The sequence below is a fragment of the Manis javanica genome, chromosome 5 (genome assembly GCF_040802235.1).
Source record: "Manis javanica isolate MJ-LG chromosome 5, MJ_LKY, whole genome shotgun sequence".
NCBI lineage: Eukaryota > Metazoa > Chordata > Mammalia > Pholidota > Manidae > Manis > Manis javanica.
The window spans coordinates 22,150,764-22,174,054 of record NC_133160.1 but is presented as its reverse complement, the minus strand read 5'-3'; the positions used below and the strand labels follow the sequence as shown (position 1 = coordinate 22,174,054).

The window sequence follows — 23,291 nt, the reverse complement described above, 5'->3', positions numbered from 1 at the left end:
CAATGCTCAATGCACAATCATTAATCCATCTCAAGCCTAATTCTCGTCAGTCTCCAATCTTCTGAAGCATAATGAACAAGTTCTTACATAGTGAATGAATTCTTACATAGTGAATAAGTTCTTACATGGTGAACAGTACAAGGGCAGTCATCACAGAAACTTTCGGTTTCGATCACGCATTATGAACTATAAACAATCAGGTCAAATATGAATATTCGTTTGATTTTTATACTTGATTTATATGTGGATCCCACATTTCTCCCTTTATTATTATTATTATTTTTATTTTTAATAAAATGCTGAAGTGGTAGGTAGATGCAAGATAAAGGTAGAAAACATAGTTTAGTGTTGTAAGAGAGCAATTGTAGATGATCAGGTGTGTGCCTGTAGACTATGTGTTAATCCGAGCTAGACAAGGGCATTAAAACATCCACGGATGCAGAAGATTTCTCTCAAAACAGGGGGGGGTGAGGTTCTAAGCTTCACCACTGTTGATCCCCAATTTCTCACCTGATGGCCCCCCTGCGACTGTGCCTCTTAGGTTGTTCCTCCCTTGAGGAATCTTACCCGTCTCTGGTTAACCAGTCATTTTCCGGGGCCATACAGGGAGATCTAAAGTTGGTAAGTGAGAGAGAAGCCATATTGTTTGAAAAGGTTAGCTTTTTACTTCTTTGCAGATTTATGCCCTGTGGCTAGAGTTGTATTTTTAAAGAAAGGGACATGGTCTCTGAAGTCAAACGACTGCTTCTAAATTATGGATTTTCCAACTATCAGCTGGGTGACATAGGGCAAGTTACTTCATGTCTCTGAAACCATAATTTTCTCACTCATAAAATGGGGAAATTAATACCAGCCTCATAAAGATGTTGTACCCTAAAGATGTATCTATCAGTTTCATGTCATAACATTATCTTCTCAGTATGCTCTAGGATAGGTGTCAGCAAACTATTACCCTTAGGCCAAATTGGGCCCTGTTTTTGTAAAATAAATGTATATGGAAACACAGCCATAGCTATGTGTTTATACATTGTTTATGGCTGCTTTTTGTAGCTTTTTTATGGACAGCAAAGTTCAGTGGTTACTACAGAGACCATGTGACCTCAAAGCTTGAAACATTTACTCTCTGGTCCTTTGCAGAAAAAGTTTGTTGACTGACCCCTGCTGAAGGAAGAATACAGTGGCATTCTTGCACCACTTAAAACACGACATTCCTTCTCACCATGGGACCTTTGCACACAGTTTCCTTCATCTAAAATGACATTTCCACATCTCATATCTAATTCTTTTCTGTCAATCCTACTCATCCTCATCACCTCCTTGGGGAGGCCTTTGCTGATCCCATCCCACCCCTGAACTAGATTAAATTTCCTGTTAAAATTCTCATAACATCCCTCATAGAGCTTATCACAATGGCTCTAAATTATCAGTGTCCTTATTTCTTTAATGTTTGACTCCCCCTGTAGATTGCAAATCCATAAAAAATTATCTGTTTGTCTTGTTTAATTGTGATTCACCAGTGCCTAACAGGGTGCCTGGAATATAATGGGTGGATACATGTATGTATGAATGACACAATCTATAAAAGGTACTTATTGTGTGATATGTACTATAGAAAGTATACATTATAACACATAATTCACTTGGGAGATGTGCAAGTGGTTAAGAGCACAGATTAGGAGTTAGACATCCTGAGATTGAATCCCAATTCTTCCATCTAATACATGAGGAACCTTAGACAAGTCCTTTAATCTTTTTGCCATTTCCCACCTGTAAAATGGGAATAATATTAGTAACTATCACATGAGGTTTGTAATGAAGATTAAATAAGATGATTCACATAAAGCATTCAGAATAGAGCCCGGCACACATTAAGTGTTCCATAGATGCCATCTATAATTATAATTATTGTTATTAATTATATTATTAGTGCAAGTCTTAGATAGATGGCAGATATAATTAGGACCCCAAAAAAGTCTGACCTGGAGTCAGGGCTACTGAGACAAGGTGAGCCAAGATCTCCTCTCTCATTCCCACTCCCAACACAGCCAAACATAAATCAAACCAGAGCCATAGTTAAGCAATATTCTTTCTTTAATTCCCTTTTGCAAATGGAAGCCCCTGAGCTGGTCCCCACCCCCAACCCCTACCCCATACCTTGGGGCCCCCCAGATGCAAGGCCCCTCCTTCAACCTGGTGGGAGGAAGAGAGGAGTACCTCCTCCCCAGAATGGTCCATTAAAAAAAATCCTAGTCATTTAAGAAATGGCTGGGGACAGGAGAAGAGAGCTGGAAGAAAAGGCCCAGGTGAGGCCTTACAGGAGACGCTGGGTTTGTGAGGACCCTTGAGAAGGGTTTGCAAGCACATCCCTAAGCTCAGGGCCAGCATGGCTGAGGGAAAGGAGACAGACAGTCTGACTCCTCAAGGTCCTGTCTGCCTGGCTATGGGCACTGACATTCACCACTGCCACCACCACAGGCTTCCAGGTAGAGAGTTTTCCAGTTACTCTGGAATAGGGTTTGCTAAGCATCCCCTCTAGCCCCTGACCTGGGGCATCCCTGGGGTCCCCCTGAGACCAAACCTGGGAGAAGGAGGGACTCTAGGAACATGCAAAGGCGGGGAGCAGAGACCCCTGCCCCACCCCAATGCTCTACAGGATGGTGGCTCCGGCTGCATCTGGACTCCGAGGGTCCTTCACACCAATGATGAAGTTGTTGGTTCTTCGGCTGCCATGGACCCAGGATAAGACATCTACCTTCTCCACATGGTGACCCCTGGCTTCCAGGAACTCAATCTCTTCCTCTGTGAACTCACCTGAAAACCATCCCCAACATACACACATTCAGTGTTCAGAGCACTGATGCAGGAGTCCTACACTCAGAGCTGACTCCTTGCCCTGGATTCTCTACTGAGGAGCTGTATGACCTTGGGAAAATTGCTTTACCTCTCTGAGCCTCAGTCTCCTCATGCATAAAATGGGGATTATCTGAGAACCTACCACATGAAGTTGTTGTGGGGATTAAAGGAGGTAATGCACAGAGAGTACAGAGCTCAGAGCCTTGCATAGAGTAAGTGACCAATAATATGCAGTCATTCTTAATATTGGAAAAAGGGTTTGGGGGTCTCCATCTCCATCTGCCTAGGCCAAATTGCCATCATTATTTGCCAAGATTACTGCATAGCCCACTAACCGGTCTTTCTGCTACCAGCCCTGCTTCCTTACAGCCTATTCACACACAGCAGCCAAAGGAATCCTTTTAAACCATTAGTCAAACCATGTCACTTCCACTGCTTAGAACCTGCCAATAGCTTTAATAACTCTTAGAATAAAAGCCAAAGTCCTTGCCAAGGCCTCAGGGGCCCAGCAAAATATGGGACCTCACTACCTCTCTAAGTTCCTCTCCTCACTTCCTCCTATTCTCTCCTTGCTTACTTCTACTTTAGTCTCCCTGCTTTCCCTCAAGCAGGCCAACCGTGCTCTTACCTCAGGGCCTTTGCACTTGCTATCCTCTCTGCTTAGAACGCTCTCCTCCTAGATAGTCACAAAACTGGCTCCCTTACTTCATTCCAGTCTTCAAAGAGAACTTCCCTAACCATTATCTAAAATAACAGCCCCTGTCATCTTTACCTTACTTTATTTTCTTTCCAAGTACTTACTGCTACCTATATTTGCCTATCTATTTATTGTGTCTCCCTCCATTAGATTATAAGCTTTATGAAGGGAAGGATGTTGTCTTGTTCACTATTGATCCCTGAAGCCTAGAACAGGGTGGGGACATAAAGAATGTTAAACAAGAATTAATCTCCAGATAAATGAAGAAATCCTCACCCTCTTGTATAAGTTCAGGTCCTCATCATCTCTTGCTTTGACCATTATCCCAGCTGCTTGTTATGTTCCCTCAACTTAAGTTCTCCTGCCTCCAATCCACCTTCCCTAAGTCAAACAAATCAGGTCGTGTCCCTCCACTCTTCAACTGGATAAAGTCCATGCTTCTTCACGCAGATCTCCATGATAAGCCCTGTAACTTCATTTTCCAGGGCTCCTCAACAAGGATCTGGTCTTCCTATTTCCCCAAATGGGATGATTGAGAGTAGTTCTTGAGATAAGACACAACATTGAACAGCATCAGTGAGTTGGAAATGTATTCTTTTTGTGGGTCAATCCTTTCATTAAGAGCAAGGACTAAGTTTCAGTCTGGTATTTAACATTTCTAATCTCCTTTATCAGAGAGGGTAAGCCTCAGAGCCTTCTGGAGGCAGCAATATCTAACTAAAACCTAAAAACATTTAATTTTTTATAGCTATTTATCATCTATTTGTGACAAATGATGCTGTTTTTCTCATTTGGATTAAAAAGGAAGTCCATTTATAGACATACATTATGTGAAAAATGGTTTAGAGGTATGCAAATGTGGTAAAGGTCATGAAGTTGCTGGGTAAATTCTGAAATTTAAGGAAAAGTATCTCTAGTCCAGCTGGCCTCCTGGCTGCTCTCTGAGCCATTCTTTCTGGCCCAGAGTGTTTCCCCTTGTCCAAATGCTCTTTATCTCCACCTGCCAAACTCTTGCTTCAAGGCCAGCTAGTTGTCACCTCCATAAAACCTCCCAGAGCCTTCAGCCAGATGAACTTTCCCTTTGCCAACCTCTACTCCTCATGTGCCTGTCTCAGACTGTGAGGCCCTCAAGGGAGGGCCAGGATGAGCCACGCCCCACCTAGTAAACTTAGCAGAGAGCCTCATATTTGATAGAGACCAGAAGATATTTAGTTGAGCAAAATTCATCTACAAAGGGTGTCATCTGGGCATCGCCTCGTCATTCATCTGCGAGGATCCAAAATGTCACTGGCCAAATACAGGGTGTGACTGCTTAGGACCTAGGTCTGTGGCTTCTAATGCGCTTCAGTCCGGGAGATGCCCAATGCCATTCAGTAAGAACTGAGTCTTTGGGATCAGCCAGGTGTATGTTCGCATCTCAGTTCTGCCACTTACTCATTGATCGTTGACTGGTTTACAACATCTGTGGGTGTTAAGTTTCTTTATCTGTAAAAAGGGGATAATAATACTGAGCAGGCAAGGACCATGTCTCAATTCTGTATCCCCTTGGACTTGCATAAGACATTGTTGTAGTAAAAATCCTCAAAGGTGCACATACTTGCCCATTTACAAAATTAAGCTGTGTCCAAAAGTAAGCACCTGGTCTTAGAGGGAAGTCTATTTCCGCAGCATAATCTAGAAGGTCCATAATCTGGCCCCTGACTGCCTCTCTGATGTCATCTCATCATCAATCACCCCGGTCTCCTTTCCACTCCTACAACATGCCCTGAATTATCTGCATTTGCTCCTATGGCCTACAAAGCCTGCCCCAGTTCTTGCATGGCAGGTTCTTTCTTACTCTTGAGATCTCAGCTTAAATGTCCCCAAAAAGAATCCATCCCCAATCACTGAATTGGTCCTACATATCATCCTGTTCTAATGTTCTACAGAGCATTTGTTTTCTCATACTTGATTATTTTCCTGTCTGCCTACAAATGCAGTATTCCCAGCACCTGCAATAATGCCTGATACACAGTAGATATTCAGTACAAACTACAGAATGAATAGTTTACAGAATGAACAACTGTATCTTATTTTACAAATGATAAAACTGAGGTTCAGAGTGGAGACTTGACTTTTCCAAGGCCACACAGCCAGAAAATGACAGGATAGGTTCTAATCCCCAGCCTTTAACTGTTTCAATAAGAGTTTGTTGGAAGAAACCAAACTTTCACTGGCAGGGAGTTGGTGCTGGTCAAGGCAGGGGCACCTGGGAGGAACCCCTTTCTTAACCCAGCCCTTTGTCCACCCCATAGGGATCTCTGCTGTGCACTCACTGTCCACCTGCAGGAGATTGGACTGCAGGTCTGGGTGTAGGCGGCCACGGGCCAGGCTGTCACTCAGGTTCCGGTTCAAGGTCAGGACATTCAGCAGAACCTATGGGCAGCCAAGGGGCACAAATCAGGGCTATCCCAGAGATGGGGGTTCAGAACCCCCAAGTTCTCACCCCTGGGCTAGACTTCTTAGTGTTTAGAACCCTTACACTAGGGGTATCATCTGGGCATCTCAACAGTTTCACAATACAGGTAGGCCTGTGATGACTGTCCCCATTTCACAGAGGGCAATTGAAGGCCAGAGAGGGAGTGACTCACTCCAGAGCTTAAAGAGAGCCAAGGAAAAGGCACCACTAGCACCCAGTGTCCTTTCATCCAGCCCAGGACTCTCCTCTTCCCTGGCCAGGACAGGGTAATATAGGGAGGTAGTCTAGAGCACAGTGTGGGTACGTTTAGCTTAGTGGTTAGGAGTGTGGGTAGGTTCTAGAATCAAACTGCCTGCCCATTCTTATTTAGCTGGATCTAACTTCTTAACCTCTCTGGGTCTCAGTTTCCTCACATATAAAGTAGAAAGAAACAAGGATTCCTTTCAAAGTTGGGAAGGTTGAACAGGTTAACATATGCACCACTGTGCTGGGCACTTAGGTAAGAACTCTGTAAACGTTAGCTATTGTTATTATCTCCATTTTACAAAGGAGAAGACTGAGGTTCAGAGAGATTAAGTGAATTACCCAATATCACACAGTTAGAAATTGGAAGCACTTGGGCTGGGACCCAGAGGTGTATGATTCCAAAGTTCAGGTTAGTTAACTTACCACCTGCCAAAGTATGTACCTGGCACATTTATTAGGTCCTCAAGACATTTGTGGAACTGTTGTGAGACATTTTGGAGAGCAGCAGGCCCTTCTTCAAAACCAGACTAAAGAGGGCTGCTTGTCTATTCAGATGCCAAGTAGAAGCATAATGGGACTTGAGGTTGACAGAGCACAGGCAGCCCAGATGATCTATCACCTCTCAATTCTACTGGCCTGATTTCCCCTGTAACCTAGGAGGGCAGGGAGCTTCAGGGCTCCATTTTTGCCAAGAAAACTAGCATAGCCCATGTTCCTAGTACCCAGGATGGGCCTGACACAAAGCCTCGCCATGTTTGCAATGTAAGTAAGGGATGAAAACAAGCCAGACATGAGCAGCATCTGCAGCTGGGCCACAACTTGGCTCCTGGCCACAGAAGGCCTACGACAGAGGAAGCCTCACCTGGGTCAGGCTGCTGAGTCCCCGGGCAGCTCCATCGGCCCCCAGGGCGAGATATGTCCCACAGAGCCCCTCTGCTGGCCGGACCACAGTGGGCAGCAGGAAAGACAGTGGCCGCTTCCCTGGCTGCACGGAATTCTCCTGTTGTCAGAGGACCAAGACCACAAGGGAGATAAGAGGTGGAACGAGGTGGGATGAGGGCTACTCCACCACTCTTCCAGCCTCTCTCCCTCTCCTTCACCTTCCACAGGCCATTTTTATGGGAGACTAGTCCTTTCCCAGGTCCCAGTTTGCTGTCTGTGAAGTGGGCAGTGTCCCTGGATAATTGGGGTGGATAGTGGACCTCCTGCTCTATGAGGCTGTTCTGGGGCTACCATGGGTGGCAGAAGAGGGGATCGAGACAAGAAAAATGGCTATGGGGAAGAACAGGATAATCCCACTCTGGTTGTCTCTATCAGCTTTACCCTGCTGGGGCCCCAGCTTGCAGAATGTAAGAGTACTGGCCTCCGGCTAGACAATAGTTCTTATCTCCTATCCTCTGATGCCAACAACAGGGCAGAGCCCCATTAGCTCAGCATCACACAGCCACAGACCATTAGTGCAAAATGCCCAAAGCATCAAAAGGATATCAAATATCCTCATCATACAGGTGAAGAAACTGAGGCCCAGAGAAGGGGTAAGAAAGACTTTTTCCAGGTCACACAGTGAGACCGTGACAGAATGGGATGAGGTTTCTTCAGGACCCACAGGGTCCAAGCCTCACTCTTGGGCAGGGGATGAAGTAGATACCTTATTTAAGCTCCTTTTCTTTACAAGAGAAGTCCATAGAGGAAGTAGGGAAGGGAAGGAGGGGCAGCCATACTGGTGCACCCCCCACCTAGCCTCAGGGTGCCCAGGGGAAGAGGGAAGCAGGCCTTACCAGGCTGGGCGCAGAGTGGTTAGCAGTCCTGTTAGGCCAGGAGAAGTCCAGCATCTGGCTGTTGAGCAGGATCCCCGAGGGGGTGATGAGGCCGCTGCCAAAGGGCCGGTTCAGGGAGCTGGGAGCCGAGGTTGGGGCCAGGTGAGCCCTGAGCCTGTCCTCACTCCCACCTAGCCCCTACCTCCTTCCTGGTCCAGATTCTCAGTGTGAGCTAGCATACCTGACCATGGCCACAATGAAGTCATCAGGGCCCATTATCAGCACCTGGGCAGCTGTGGGAGCCCCATCCAGCTCGTAGACAGGCAGGAGTGGGGCAGGGGCTGCCTGGGAGTCATTGATGTGGCCCCGGAGGTAGGCAGCCTCCACTTTGCTGAAAAAACAAGGGTAGGAGATGAACACAGAGCAGGCTCTCAGTGTACCCCACCTACCACACTTTGTAATGTCTGTTTATGCAATTATTTGATTAACATATTCCTCTCCCACTGGACTATTAGGTCTATGACAGCAGAATCTCACTTATTCCTAGCATATAGGAAATATCCAGGGAAGAGCTGTGGAACTGAATATTTAGGTGTTACTCAGATTCTCTTCTTGAGCCAACTTTTTAAAATGTATTATGTGTTTAAATCAAGAGTCTTTTGGTTACTTGACTTTCACTTAATCCTGTCTATGGAAGTACCTGGGCATAGTGGATAATCAGATATTTGTTTCAAATGAACAAACAATTAATTTAACCTAATGTTTTTAGTCAAGAATTAAAGATTTATAAAGAGATTAGTCAGGGGAGGGTTTTGTATAAAGGGATCCTTAGTTGCTATTAGAATTTTTTTTTCCCCCAAGGCATGGGAGAACTTGGCACATAGTAAGTTCTTAATAACTATTGGGTGAATTAGTTGCATAGATTTAATATAGGTGTGTGCATTTCCATTTTAGAGCTGAATTTGTACTGGTAATGTAAATAACTGTAATTCTCCAGATGTTTTTAAAGTTCAACTGAGGGTTGTTTTTTTTTTTTACTTAATAACTATTAGTTCAGTTATTCTAAGGGATTAGAGCACGACAAGTTATCAAGGATTACTGAAGACTTTCATTCAGTTTTCAACCACGAAGGCAGGTGGCCACCCAGACAGGGCTTTGTTTCAAGTGGTTTGGTTGGGGAGTGGGCAGAGGCTTGTTTTTTAGGCTTCATCCTTGTGGCCTTGAGCTGGCGATTGGTTTTGGTTGCTGCTCTTTTTGCTTTTTAATTGTAAGCTGTTGATTTAGTCTCATCATTTCCAACTTCATTCATAGAGAGTTGTTTGAGTAACAATACAAATTTACATGAACTGTATTTTTGGCTTCTGATTTTCCCTTAGCCAGCCTCTAAATTAGTTATAATAGCAGTTAAATAGTAACCATTCTTTTCCCTATTGCTGGTTATTAATAACAATGGTATTTGTTGAATACTTATGTGCCAGACAATGCGCTAAATGCTTTGCATGTATGATCATGTTTGGTCCTCACCATGACCTCATGAGATTGGCACCATTGTCAGGCCTCCTTGTAGAAACGGATGTAAAAAGTTTAAATGACTTGCCCAAGGCTGCACAGCTAGTGAGTGATGAAGTTGGGATTTGAACTGAGTCAGTCTGAGCAGAGCTCACAGTCTCACTGTGTTATGCTGCCAATGAGACACATTATAATAAAAATCCCCACCACCTCCAGTATTTGCTTGGAGCTTTCTTTTTCCACTCAAAAAGGGGAGCACATGGATCCATATAGGTGCCTTGCTAGGGTAAAAAAATTGAGAGCCACATGAAATAGACTAGCCCATCATCGTACAGATGGATAAACTGAGGTGGAGAGAGAGGCAACCATAATTACACTGTGAGTTGAGGTTGAGCTGAAACTGACTTGGGACTTCAGGTCTTAGTGCTCCACCAGCTGCTTTTCAGCCTGTCCTTTCCTCACATCTACCACCACCTCTGCAGCTCCCAGGATCCTGCCACAGGACCTACCTGAGCATGTCATCCATGCTCTCAGTGATGGTAGAATCATAGACAGGATCTCCCAGTCTGCTGGCCAGGGCTAATGCAATCTTCAGGGTCTGAAAATAGAGCAGGGGTGTGGGAGAGGCTGCTAGGCTCTTCCCAGCACCCACACCCAGGATGCTAATGTGGGAGAAAACTTGGAGGTGATTAGTCCAGTCCCATGCCAGTACCAATTCTCTCCCTCTCAACATCCCCAGATCCAGGGTAGGTGGAAAATGGGTCGGCCTTACCTCTGCCACCCAGTGAAGGGCCTGTTCCCGGGATACCAGACTGGTGAGATTGAAGCCTTCAAGGATGTTGAGAGCACTGATGAGAGCAGGGCCCGTGTGCGGAGGTGGGGGACTAAGAACCAGGTGGCCTGAAAGAACAGGAAATGACCAGATGGCAGGGGAGGGGTCAAGGTATCCCCACATCCCACCATCACAGAGACTGAGACTACTGCACTGAACCTCCTCATTAAATAGGGAAACTGCATTGAGAGGCAAAGGGACCCACCCAAAGTTTACATGGTGAGTCAAGGACAAGGCAAGGACTCCAATCCAGAATATTGGTCTTCAGTTCCTTTTGCATGTGAGGAAACTAAGGCTTAAAAGGACTATGATTTTCCCAGAGTCACAATGCAGGCCATTAGCAGAGCAGGGACAGGTGTCCAAACATCCAGATTCCTGGTCCAGAAAGGGTACACTGTGCATCTCCTTTCAGCTTTTCCCACATGCCAGAATACTGGTGGTCCCACCCTCAAAACTTCTTGGGTGCAGCCACCTCTTCTTCCTATTTGAGGCCCCTACTATTACGTTTGGACATCAAAAGAAGAATAGTAATACCTGATGTTAGCTAATTAACTCATTTATTTCTCTCAGTGGGTATTGTTATCATCTCCACTTTATAGGTGAGGGACGGAGAGACACCCGGTCCAAAGTTACAGGAGACAAGGGGAACCTAGAGTACCCCAGGTACTGGCACAGCCAAGAAAGCCCAGGCTGGGGGTGGGGAGAATGGAAAATCAAATATACATTCAGTGCCCATTCTGATCAGGGCAACTTCTGATGACATCTTGTCACATCCTCATGGGCACTCTGAGAGGCAGGCACTATTAGCTCCATTCTAAGGAGGGAACCGAGGCTCAGAGTGGAAAGTGACTTCTCAAGGTGAATGGCACAGCTGGTACTCAAACCCAGGTCTGCCGGGCTCCAAAGCTATGCTCTTCCTCTGCTCCACCTGTCTATCTCACCACCTCTGGCAGAAGAATCAGGCTAGAGATTGAGGCCTGGAAACCTGAACTTAAGGTGGCCTCTTCTGGGGCTTGAGATGACCCAGGACTCCTAGAGGACCTTCTGAGGGACTCAGGGACCACCACTTTGGGTTCAGCAAACATGGACTTCACCATGCCATTAGCTTCATTTTCTGGCTCCTTAATTGGTTTTGAGTTTGGCACATGAAACTCCATTTCCTCCCTGGGCCTCAAGTTTCTTTTTGGCACAATGAGGGGGTGGGTCTATGATTGTCTCAAAAGGTTTGTTCAGCTGGAAGCTAGACCTAAAGATGGACTTTGGTCTTATGAATTCTTCTTAGGAAGTACAAGGCAGTCGGAGTGGGGCTGGTAAGGGAGCTGAGGCAACATAGAGCCCGAATCAGGAAAGCCTATGTCCAGAATCCCAATTTCCAGGTGTGAGCCTCCCTCCCTATATCCTAAATACTTGGGGCAACTGACCCCATGACTACTTCAGAAGGTGGGCTGGCTCTGGCTTGCTTCAACAGTTGGCTGCCCAGGCAGCTCATTGCCTCAGTTTCTCTCCTGTGAAATGGGAAGTAGTCTCTAGGCCAAAAGGTTGTGCCATGGACTAGGAGGCTTCTCCTGAGCAGGGAACCCTGGGACCTGGGAGAGAGGTCACCTCTGTACACGCCACACACGGGCTTCTCCACGAGGGCACTGTAGTTGCTGAAGTCCTCCTCAGTTATGACACCCCCTGCGTGCTGAGCCTGGAGGGGAGAGAATGACCCCCTGCTGCTACGAGCCACACATCACACCATGAACATGTGGTCTTGGCCTATGGTATATGTTTGGGTCACAGATAAGATGTTTCTAATTTTGGTGCTTTCTGCAATTCACATCATGGGCCTTTTGGAACCCCATCAGCCCTGGGTACTGTAGGAAACAGGAAGAGGGAAAAGTACTAACACTGAGCACCTACAATGAGTCAGACATTGTGCTAGGTACATTACATTCCATAAATGACCTCCTTAGCTTGACATTCAAGGCCCTTTGCAACCTGGACCCTGCCTACCTCTCCCACTTCACGTCCTGCTAGTCCCCAGTGAGCTCTGTATAGCCATCCAGAATGACCCGCTGTTCCGAACTCAGTACTTGCCTGTACTGCCCTCTCTGACTATGTAAAAGGACAATTTTCCACCTACAGTAACACATGCCTAGGAGATATCAAAACTGAATTCTGCTTCACTGCAACCAATCAAAGCCATCTCAAAACTATGAACTCTGGGTGACCCTGGTAGGAATGACCCTTACTGGACATAAGTGAGCATTCTATTCACCAATGTAACAATCTTGTACAAACTTGAAAATAATTTTCCATTAGGAGTTTTGACTATTGACAACTGCTCTCAGAATCCATTACTGTCTCAGAATAACTCTTTGGGGTTGGTTGGTAAGCCCTTGTGTCAATCTCCCCAGCCCTGATAGTCACCAGTGAAGGAGGTGTTTCCATCAGTCCCTAGAAAACCCAAGGGCAGGCTGGGATTATGGGCTCAGGGTAGCTCAGGCTTATCCTGGATCTCCGCCAGGTCTGGGAGGGACAGGACAGGCCCTGTACAGGTTAGCACCAGCCCTGGGGAGTCCAAAGGAACCTGTGTCAATCAAGGCAGAACAGTTCCAACACCCCTAGAAGGTTCTCCCAGCAGAATCCTACAACTGCGCTCAACAACCACTGATCTGATTTCTATCACCATAAGTTAGTTTTGTCTATTCTAGAATTTCAAGTAAAAGAAATCCCCAGTAAATATAGATAAAAAGATAGGAAAGAAAGGAAGGAAGAGGGAGGGGGCTCCTGCTTTGTGGTCTTTGGGGCAGGGGCTCCCAGCATGCTCACCTCAGCCACCATCTCCAGAGTGAGATTGCCTCCGGCATAGAAGGCGGCGGGGCCAGAAGTGCCCAGAGCTTCCAGCACCGCAACCAGGTCAGGCCGCCGCAGGAGTGAGCCAGGCAGTGGCGGGTGGCCCAGTGGCAGGAATGTCTCACGGAAACGCTCAGAGGCATTGTTTGGCAGCTGTTCAGCCAGGGCACGGGCTGTGGGGAGGGACCGGAGGCTGGGCATGGGGCACCAAGACTGGACCAGATGGAGGAGACGTACAATAGATGGGGTGGATGAGGGCTGAGTGGCTGGCCATAAGAGCTCTGGCCTCCCAGGAGCCAGCTATGGGGGAGGGGAAGGTGGTAGAGTATATGGGCCCCTATTATGGGGGAGGTGGGAGTGTTATGGGCCCCTCCCAGATCCTCTCATTGAGGTGGCCTCCCGGTAAAGTGGGATGGGGTAGGGAGGGGGGTCTGAGGAGCCAACTGGAAGAGAGCTACTTCATGGCTTAGACCCCAAATCTGAGAGATTCCCTGTCCCTCTCCATTAGTCTCATGCCTTTCCCCCAGCCCCCTGGCCCCACTGACCTAGATCATGGGTCACGTTGAAGCCATCTTGGGCCACAGCTGCTGCGAAGGCCAGGACTTGGGACCATGGCAGCCTGGGGGGGCCGGAGAGCAGGGAGTGGAGGAGGTCCTGGGGGGGAAGGAAGGGTCCTGGGGGGAGGGGGGTTCCTGGGAAGGAGAGTCCTGGCAAGGGAAGGGGATATTAGGAGGTGGTGTTGGGAAGGGAAGAATCCAGGAAGGTAGGAGAAGGCCACCCAAGGAGGGATGCAGGCAGGGACCCCTGGTCTCTGGAGGAGGGTCTTTACCTGCCATAGAGTTGGTGAGCTTCATGTAGCCCCTTCACCATTCCAGGGACCCCCACCAAGAGCCCAGGCTGGGCGAGGCGGGCAGGTGAGGGAGAGAGGAGACCAGGTCACTGAAAGGGGGGGGCTGGGCTGAACTCCACAGAGCCCCAAGCCAGGGATGGGGGGCTGGTACAGGGGAGAGACACAGGCCAAGTATCCCGAGGAGGGACAAGCTCTCCCCAACAGGCATCCCTCCCATTTCCTTCACTTCCTATCAGCAAATGTAGAAAGGCATCCTTTATCTATCATAGTTGAGAGATTTATAAATTAAGCAAACCCTTTGAAGAGCTAGGATGTAACCAATTTAGATGGAGACTTGTCTACATTGGATTATATCTACTCCTGCCTTTTAAAATAGTGGACAAGGGACCTTCATTTGACCTTTTCATTATCACACCACCATTACCCTAAGCTGTGATAACTCAGGCATGTGTTTGGCTTTTGCCACTGTACTAAATATCTATTTTTCCAAGTTATTCTATTTTCTCCTTTACTCTCAATGGTAGTGGGGTTGCTGCTAGCAGTCGCCCTCTAATATTCCAATATGTTGTGGGCTGGGAAAGTCAACAGCTCAGAGTGAGATGTGTGAGTTACAGTGCAGCAGCTCTGGGACATCTCTGGCTGCTCAGTGGCCTTTTTTCTTCCTTCCTATGTGCCAGATAGGCAAGGTAGCCAGAGAAGGACAATGTTGCTGTATTGTCTGTTATCAACCATCCAGATTTTTTGACTCACTATTTCATTTTAGGGGGTGTCTGTCTTCCTTATAGCCTAATAGTATTTTGTTTAACTCTTTTTCTCATTTCCATAGTAAATACTCAGCAAAGTATCACTTGGTTGGCGGAAGGGCAGTGAAGGGTGATCCCTCCCCCATGGACCAGGGTCCCCACCTTGGTCTCCCAGGATCTCTGTAGGACCTCTTCCCTGAGGGCCCCTGGTGCAGATTCTCGGAAATCAATTAGATGGCTCTCGTTTCGTCTGATGTCATGTACCAGCATCACACCCCCACTGGGAGAGACACAGAAGGGGGAGGGTGATGATAAGACGCCACTCTTCTGAACAATTAACCTGCAACCCCCCGCCCCCCAGTGGTGATGGCTGTGAGCTGAGTCTGTCATCAGGAGTCAGATGTCTGAGCCCATTACCCAGCAGAGATTCAGAGACTCAGCCACCTACAACAGTGGGGAGTGAAATCAAGGGGGTTGGGGACCCAGAGTCCATGGACCTCTTCCAACCTGTCACTGGAGACTTTAATCCCTGATTAGGGAAAACCCAGAGACTGGGAGAGCAGGATGTTTTGCCCCTATCACCCTCACCTCAAACCACAGCTGGACCTGTGCCAGCTTCCTGCACCTGCCTCGGTGGTATGCACCCTCTCCTTCTCCCAGAACTAAATTATGTAAGGACAGACTGTGTACAACCAACAGGGGGATTTCACTGGTAGGGCCTGGAGGGCTGGAACTACAGGGGCCAAGATATGGACTTTGTCACTTTGTCCCTTTTCTGTGGTTTGTTTCCATCTGAGATGTTGCATATGAGATGGTTGGCCTGTAGCCAAGTAACATAATAAGGAAAGGAAAACAGATAAAACAATAAAGAGTGGTAGGAACTATGGCAAGTGGACAGCATAAACCCCATCACGGAAAGCAGCTTCTGTTCGATTCCAGATAATTGCAGTCATGTGGGAATGTGAGCCCAGTGTTACCACATCTCCTGATTGTTCAAGACATGTTGAAAATCTGAATTTTTATGAAAAGTCTCAACTTTTTTATAGTAGCAAACAGTTTTTTAAGAATTTAAGTGTGTAAATCAAAGTAGTCTGTGTGCTGAGTGTGGCCCATGGGTGGCTAGTCTGTTTCAAGAGTTCTTAGCCTGGAGTATATTTTTGGAGGATAGAGTCCATAGCTCTCACAGTGATTTGTTTTAAGTTGTAAATCCTAAGAGTTTAACTTCACTGCCTTAATTAATGACAATATACCCTCACCTGTGCACCTTCCTTTATAGTTTACAGAAGCCTTTTACGGTTTTTTTTTTTTTTAAAGCTTCTGAAAACACCTCCTCTGACTCGATTTTGAAGAGAGTAAAATTGAGTGTAGAAAAGAGAAAATGCAGGAAATCGGGGCCCAACTGCACCCTCTGCTCAAAATTGGAGATCCCCACATGAGGCCTACAGACCAGGGCACAGAAGTAGGCGGCGGGCGGGGGTCCCCAACCTCCACATCTGAGAGCTCCTTACCCGCCCAGGCCAGAACTGTGTGGAGCTACGATCCCCAAACACAGGCCTGCTGCCACAGCTGCATCCACGGAAGATCCCTGCTTACTGAGCACCTCGATGCCAAGCGATGTGCAATGAGCAGCATCAGTCACCACAGCGCCCTGGTGAAAGATCTGGAAAGGGAAAGGGGACTAGGTGGGGGCAACAGGCGCCCCCTGCCTCATTAAGTCACCCCCACTAACACCCAAACCTCCACGCAGGTTGAGGGGCTGTGAGAGCCCTGCCTTCGTGTCCTCTCGACTCTCCTCTCATTACCTCAAGTGCCTCCTTACCTGATCAGGTGCCTTCCTTGCCCTGTGTCCCTCATGCCCACAGCCCCTCCCTTTGGGACCTTTCCCTTGTCACCAACTTCTCCCCGTTCCCTTTGCTGGCCCTTTTCCAGCAGCCAGCCATTCCCCAATTCCCGCGGTCTCTTCAAGCACTTGCTCACTCCCTCCATCCCCTCACCTGAGGGTCCCCGAAGTAGATCTGCATGACGAGCGCCACAGTAACACCCGTGGCAAAAGTGAGGCAGGCCGTGACGATGACCGTGAGGCCGTCCTGGCGGCAGGAGCACTCAGCCGCTGCGGCGGAGAACGGATCTTTCCGCGTCTCCCGCAGTGGCGACCCGTCCTGGCTGCCCATCTCCGAAGACGACGACGGCAGCCGCTGCAGCCGCGCAGACTTCAGGAAGGAGTCCGGGTCTGCGGGCGGCCGGGGGTCGGTCTGGGCGCCTCTTACCCTGCCCTACCCGCCCTCCAGGCGGGGCGATTCCGTTTCCCCCCTCTCCCCGCCCCTGTCATACAAACCCTAGACCGCACAGCTCACCTTTCAGCGTCTCCCCGACGCACCCCAGGGCGGGAGGGGGCAGCAGTCCCGTCTGGGAAGAGACAGGGACCCCCAGCTGGGCAGCAGCAAGACTGGATTCCCGCCCATGAGCCACAAGTCCCCTGCCTGAGCCCTAGGACCCAGGGCGGAGAGCACTTCCTGGAGAGGGGGCTGGGGTTGGGCCCCTCCCTGTAAACCAGATCCTGCCCTGGTTGGGGCCCAGCCTTCTGTGCAAGAAGGCAGCTATATAAACTGAGTGGGCAGACCCTGGCTTCCAGCCTTGCTTAGGTTATACATTTATTCATTCAACAAATATGGAGTCCTAGGCAAGATGCTAGGGGAAAGGAACAGATAGTTCTGCCCTAGTGGCATTCACAGACCAGTAGAGGAAAAAGATAATAAACAGGTAAATACACCTTGTGGCAGATGTTACAAAGAAAAAGAAGGATAAAATGATACAGAATAATGGTGTGCTTAGCTGGGGAAATTAGGCAAGGCCTCTCGGCAGAGGTGACTTTCAAGCCAAGAATTAAGGGATGAGAAGGAACCAGCCATATGTACAGCAAGGGTGAATGTAGAGTATTCCAGAAAGTAGGAACAGCAGGTACAAAGGCCCTAAGGTAAGAATGAGCTTGGTGCATTAGAAAAAAAATCAACAAAGCCCTGGGTGGCTCTGCAGGAGAATGGATCTGAGGACAGTAAGGAGGCAGGGAGACCTGTATGCCACTTAACTTGTTGGGTAGCTATGGAAAAGTGACTTTAAGCCATGAGCCTCACTTTCATCATCCTAATAATGGAGCTAATCCCTAACTAGATGGGTGGGTACAAGGATTCCATGAGATAGTGTATATGGGGCATGCTGTAGGTGCTCACTCAAAGTTATTTTCATTCCTTTCCCTCCTTGGCCAGGGCTGAGACCCTCTTCCACCCCATAGTTTCCCTTCCCTGGGCTATATTAGCCTTGAACTCTAAATGGTCTAAACATCCTGAGTGTTTATGAACAGTAAAGAAATAGGCAGGTATAATAGGTATCTCAACCTTAATAGTTTACTATACTCACACTGTGTTTTTATAAATTCATTCATTCAATAATTAATTTTTGAGTACATGCTACTATGCACTAGGAGTGTAACTCCTTCAAATGTCTGTGGCATAATATTAAAAATCCACTTATATTTTCCTATTTAAAATACTACCATGATTCACCAATGCCAATATGAAAAAAATATGATAAAAAAGCTCCTTCTTGACCTTATGTTCAAGGACCTCCACAATCCATACTTCCTACCTTTGTGTAAATAAAAAAACACATACATATATAGACGATGTTTACAAATTATTTATGGTGGTTACTTTTGGGAAAAGATACTGCAGGCAGGAATGAGATGGGATGGGAGAATTTTTTGTTTGAAATTTTCATTACTTACATTTTTTTTTTAGTCAATACATATATTTTTGAATAAAAAGGAAAAATTGCAGGGAGATAGGAATGAAGAAGAGGACTTTTACTTTTCCCCCGTTTTTTTTTTTTTAAACCATGAACATGTGATTTGTTTTTAAATTTTTATTTAAACAAAGAAACTTTTCTTCTGGAATTCTCCCTCAGTTGATCATGGTTGCCTCTAACCATCAAAACCAGCGCCACAGAATCTGTAAGTAAAACTGAAATTCATTCAACAAACAGATGTTAAATACCTACCATGGGCACAGAACTCTCCTTGGCCCCTAGAGGCTTCGAAAGAAGTACAGGAAATGATTTTGAACTTACTGATACTGTCTACTAGGCACTTTACATATATACCCTCATTGAAATGATCCCATACCTTTCTGAGATAGGCCCATTCTCTCCATTTTACAGACGAGAAAACTAGCACTGAGAAGGCGATACTTATTGCCTGCTTAACATCATACAATGAATAAACGGCAGAACCAAGAATCTGTGTAACTCAAAAACCTTTCTGTTGTTCCGCATGGCATCAGGAGCCATTCCCACCCTCAAACCAACCTCATAAGCTAATTCTAGTTGATCTCTCTGGGCATAGTCTTTAAATCTGTTTTCTTAAATTGGATAGGAGGAGGCAGGAGATGAAGGTGATATGGTCCCATCAGAGTTGGATCATTTTGGACTTATTAGTCCACTAGTCAATCATTAAGTTATCCATTTATTCAAGAAAAATATTTACTGAGTACCTTCCTCTGCAAGTGCTGGGGGATTCATACCATTGATTTCACATTGATGTGAAAGAGCAACAGTAGGACACTGGAAAAAAGTTAGTTTGGAGCCGAAACAAGTCTTGGGGGAAAGATGATGAGTTTAATTTTGGCTTTTCTGAATTTGTGGGAGTCCAGCAGGAGCAGTCTGGAGGCATCTGGCCTAATAGGCGTCTCCTTAGACAGCATTCCCCATTAAATTTTCTTTTTAAAAAAAAAAAAACCACCATTTCTCCTCTCTTATTCCTTATTCCCTGATTCCTGACCATAAGTATATGACCTATGTCTAGTCAATCAGAACAGGTGCCTCAGTACAGTGATTGGTTCAGAATGGGCCTGTGACCAGCACCAGGTCAATGACCCTCAAATTTTGTTCTATTGTTGGGACTATTGGGAAAAAAAAATTTCTTTCTGTCTAGGTTACTAAGATGGTAAGACGTAACTCTGTTGCTGCTGGATCATCTTGCTCCCATAAGATGGAAGAGTTTCTGAAGATGAAGCCCATACAAAGGAAAGCAAAGCAAAAGATGGAGAAAAGCCAATTCCTTGTTAGGCACCTTAACCCTGCTATGCCTGAAGCCACATATTCCTGAATTTTTCAGTTACGCTACCCAATAGAGTTCTTTTTTTTTAGATGAGCTCAGTTTCAACTGAGTTAATGACAAAAGAAACCCAAATAGAGTTGACTTGGCAAACCTAAAGCTCAGGAGAGAGAGTCTGGCTAGAAACAGGTCATCCCTGGCTTGCTTACTCCCTCAAGGGGAGAATTACTAAAGACTTTTGAATCAGGGAGTGACATGATGAGAAATGTAGGGTGTGGGTGGATTGGTGTTGGGAGTAGCAGGGGTGAGGCAGGAGGCAGGAAGAGTAGCTAGAAGCCTATGGGTAATACAGGTAAGAGAAGATGGTGGCTTAGTCTACAGTGGTGATGACAGGGATGGTGAGATGGAATTTGGGAGGTACTGAGGATGGGTACAGAAAGCAAATGATCACTGTTTGGAAGTGAGAGGAAGCAGGGAAACTGCAGGTGGCTCCTGGGTTTCTACCTTGAAGACTGGATGAATGGCAGTCATTAATTGAGAATGACACTGGGGGGAGAGCATGTATATGGGGAAGAGATGATAAGTTCACCATAGAATATGCTGAAAGGTAAGGAACTTATAAGATATGTAGAGGCAGATGCCTGGGAGAGAGGAATTTTCCCAGTCTTAGAGAGGTCACCATCTAGCTCTGTTTTCCACACGGCCTGCTCAAGGGTATCTGGCACTTGGTTCTGGGGAGTGGCAGGCTAGAAACTAGCTGGGCATAGCCAAGGTCCTGGATAAGAGGATGAGGCAATGCCAATAAGTGAAACTATGAAGTTGAGAACATAGGAGGCCATGTCAGCCAGTAGGCTGACCATAGGAGCCTTGGGGTTTAGACATAGTGCTGGGAGACATGGTACTGAAGTGACCACACAGGTATGAAGGCCAAGTCCATGGATCCTTGGTGTACAACCTTGGCATAAGGTGCAGGTTCCCAGAAACTCAGGTGACCAGAGTCTCTGCTGGATTTTTGTACAGATGAGGGCAGAGCCTGTACTAACTCCCCAGTGTACTTTCTGAGGCTTGAGAACTCCCTTCCCTGCCATTTTTTCATCCTGAGATCTCTCCCATTCATTTATTCAATCCACAATTTTTATTGAGTGCTCAGCACTGTGCTGGACGGTAGAAAAAGGGTGGTGAATAAAACAATCATTATCCCACTCTCACAGAGCTTACAGACATGGCACAATCATATGATTGTACAAATAATCACAGATTTTGATAAATGCTAAGACATTTACAGAGAGCCAGGATACAGCATATTAGGGGTTTCCAAACTCTAGGTTGGGAGGGATAAGTATTCCCAGTTGAGCTGGAAGAGAAAGCTAAGGCCCAGGTCAGGGTAGGTGTGTCCATTGTCACACAGTGAGTCAGGGCACTCCAGACCCCTGAATAAAGAATGTGGTTTCAGGCTGGTATCTATCCATCAGGACACATCTTCCCACTCCTCTCCCTGCTACCTCCTGATTCCAGGGCTACTCTTTGGAAAAGCAGTTCTTCATCTACAGCTTTAACATTTAATGCTCATAAGCCTCCCACCTTCCCTCCTCTCTCCAGGCAGGGTACAGTCTAGGCAGGTTGGCAGGGGCTGCTGGTCAGGGCCAGATGACCAAGAAGTTGTAAAGTGGGAAGGAATCTGGGGTTGTTAGACAGGAAGCAGCTACGGAAGGCCCAGGCTAGAGAGCGCTGGGCTGGAGAAGCAGGATCTGCTAGGCTGGTAAGGTATAGGGCCCAAGTGCAGGCATTGGGAAGAAGAGAGACTGAAGCAGAAGGATGCTCTAATGCCAGGAAATGACGTTGAGGGAAAGAGGGATGGGGGGATTGGGGGTGGAGGATGAAGAATGGAGGGGAGGAAAGAGTTGGGCCACATGGGTAGAAGAGAGAGCATTAGGGAAGAAATGCTCAGAGAGCTCTTGGCCCTCAGGTCACCCCAAAGCCTTGTTCCTTCCACTCCTTACTCCCACCCCCTGTAGAGGGCTGAGGAGAATACAGTAAAATCTAGAGCCTGGTTTTGAGGGGGCAGGGTACCTTGCTAACATAGCAGCCTGATCCATGGTTCCGGAAAGGGTGAGGTAATCCACAGGGCAGGGATGGCACTCTGGTCCCCAAGGACTCTGAGAGGTCATGCAGTCCATTCCCCTGTCTCCCAAAACCCAGGACTCGCAGTCAGATAGCAATCATATTCTCTTTACCCTCCCTGGAGATAAAGAGATTCTCAACTTCTCCCCGTGGTCTCTCCCCACAGTCCATTACTGCGGTAAGTTCTTCTCAAGACCTAGCTTCTATCCATACTGCTGCAGTCTCTAACTTGGTTTCTCCTATTCTATTCTCTGTGACTAGAAAAAGACCTCTTTTGGGTGATCACAGATGTTCCTTCCGATCTCCCCTCCAACATTCCTCCCTTCTTAGTTGGTTCTTCCCAAAAGGTAACCCTAATACCTCCTACTGCAGTCCATGGCATCGTTCTCCCTTGTCGCAGCTCAGACTCCAAGGCAGAAATGCATCCCTAACCTCACCTGATAATTAAGAGAGGAGGAGGGAGATCCAGGAGGAAAGGGATGGATTAGGGAGGTGGTGGCTGGAGGTGATGCTCCGCGGAGATGGAGGAGGATCGGGACGTCCCAGGGGGCAGGGACGGGAACAGCTGGCCTCACCCGTATCGGGGTCTCCCAGGAAGGCGTCCTCGTCCTTGCGACCCCTCAGAGGGGCCGCGGGCGCCGGCTCGTCCTCCGGCAGCCGCGGGAAGCTGGTGATGCTCATGTAGTCCACGGGCGAGTAGGCGCCCAGGGCGCTCTCCTGGCTGGCCCCGTTCGCCGCCGCCATCCCAGCCGGCGCCCCCCACCAACGCAGCGCCTGCCGGAAGTGGTGCGGCGGGGCGAGGAGAGGGCGGGGCCTGAGCTGCGGCCGCCGCGAGTGGGCTCCACACCTCCACCCCGGCGGATATCCGGGCGCGACTCGCCCACGCTGGCTTAGCGCTGTCAGCCTGCAGTGGGCGCGCGGGTGCAGGTAGGGGTGAGGATGGAGGGCCCGGAGGGCAGGTCCGGGTCGCGTAGAGGGGATCCGCAGGAAGAGCGCGCTGCAAGCGCGACCGTAGTGCCTCGGAGCACCTAATGCAGCCCAGGGACCAAACCCTTTCGTCTTCCAGTTTGAGTTATAATCCTCAGACCCCAGACTCCCTTGGACCCACAGACCCTTCTACTAACCGCAAACCTCTCCTCGACCTCAGATCCTGTCTTGTTTCCCAAACTCCTCGGGTCCCAGGCCCGTCCTTGGACCCCAGGATCCTTCTCCTCGGATCTCAAACCCCTATTTCGACTTCAGATTCAGCCTTCACCCCTCAGTCCAGCCCCTGGTTCATC

At 47.6% G+C, this 23,291-nt stretch overlaps 1 protein-coding gene across 6 annotated transcripts; it reads right to left on the bottom strand.

Annotated features, from left to right (window-relative positions):
- Window positions 1-2,129: 2,129 nt before the first annotated feature.
- GGT7 (gamma-glutamyltransferase 7) lies at window positions 2,130-22,859 on the bottom strand. Of its 6 annotated transcripts, XR_012131378.1 has the most exons (17): window positions 22,587-22,851; window positions 16,778-17,013; window positions 16,292-16,443; window positions 14,946-15,063; window positions 14,020-14,087; window positions 13,736-13,809; window positions 13,167-13,363; window positions 11,955-12,042; window positions 10,293-10,420; window positions 10,030-10,118; window positions 8,253-8,402; window positions 8,033-8,150; window positions 7,117-7,254; window positions 5,866-5,965; window positions 4,985-5,035; window positions 3,827-4,094; window positions 2,673-2,811 (listed from the first exon to the last, which is right to left on the bottom strand). XR_012131378.1 is itself a non-coding variant. In XM_073236692.1 (16 exons), the coding sequence occupies exons 3-16, from the start codon at window positions 16,952-16,954 to the stop codon at window positions 2,648-2,650; spliced, it is 1,761 nt and encodes a 586-aa protein (XP_073092793.1). In that variant the 5' UTR covers window positions 16,955-17,013; window positions 17,138-17,189; window positions 22,587-22,727; the 3' UTR covers window positions 2,132-2,647. The 6 variants fall into 6 exon arrangements, 5 of the variants coding, with proteins under 5 accessions (XP_036868715.2, XP_017506262.2, XP_073092793.1 ...); XM_073236692.1 differs by lacking the exons at window positions 3,827-4,094; window positions 4,985-5,035 and adding an exon at window positions 17,138-17,189 and having other exon boundaries at window positions 2,132-2,811; window positions 22,587-22,727; XM_073236690.1 differs by lacking the exon at window positions 3,827-4,094.
- Between the last annotated feature and the right edge of the window lie 432 nt (window positions 22,860-23,291).

Coding starts and splice junctions, on each gene's coding strand:
- GGT7 (XM_017650773.3), bottom strand. CDS start 22,755: ATGGCGGCGGCGAACGGGGCCAGCCAGGAGAGCGCCCTGGGCGCCTAC. Junction 10,421..11,954: donor CGTGTGTGGCGTGTACAGAG/GTGACCTCTCTC, acceptor CTGTTCTTTCAG/GCCACCTGGTTCTTAGTCCC. Junction 8,403..10,029: donor AGCATGGATGACATGCTCAG/GTAGGTCCTGTG, acceptor TTGTTTTTTCAG/CAAAGTGGAGGCTGCCTACC.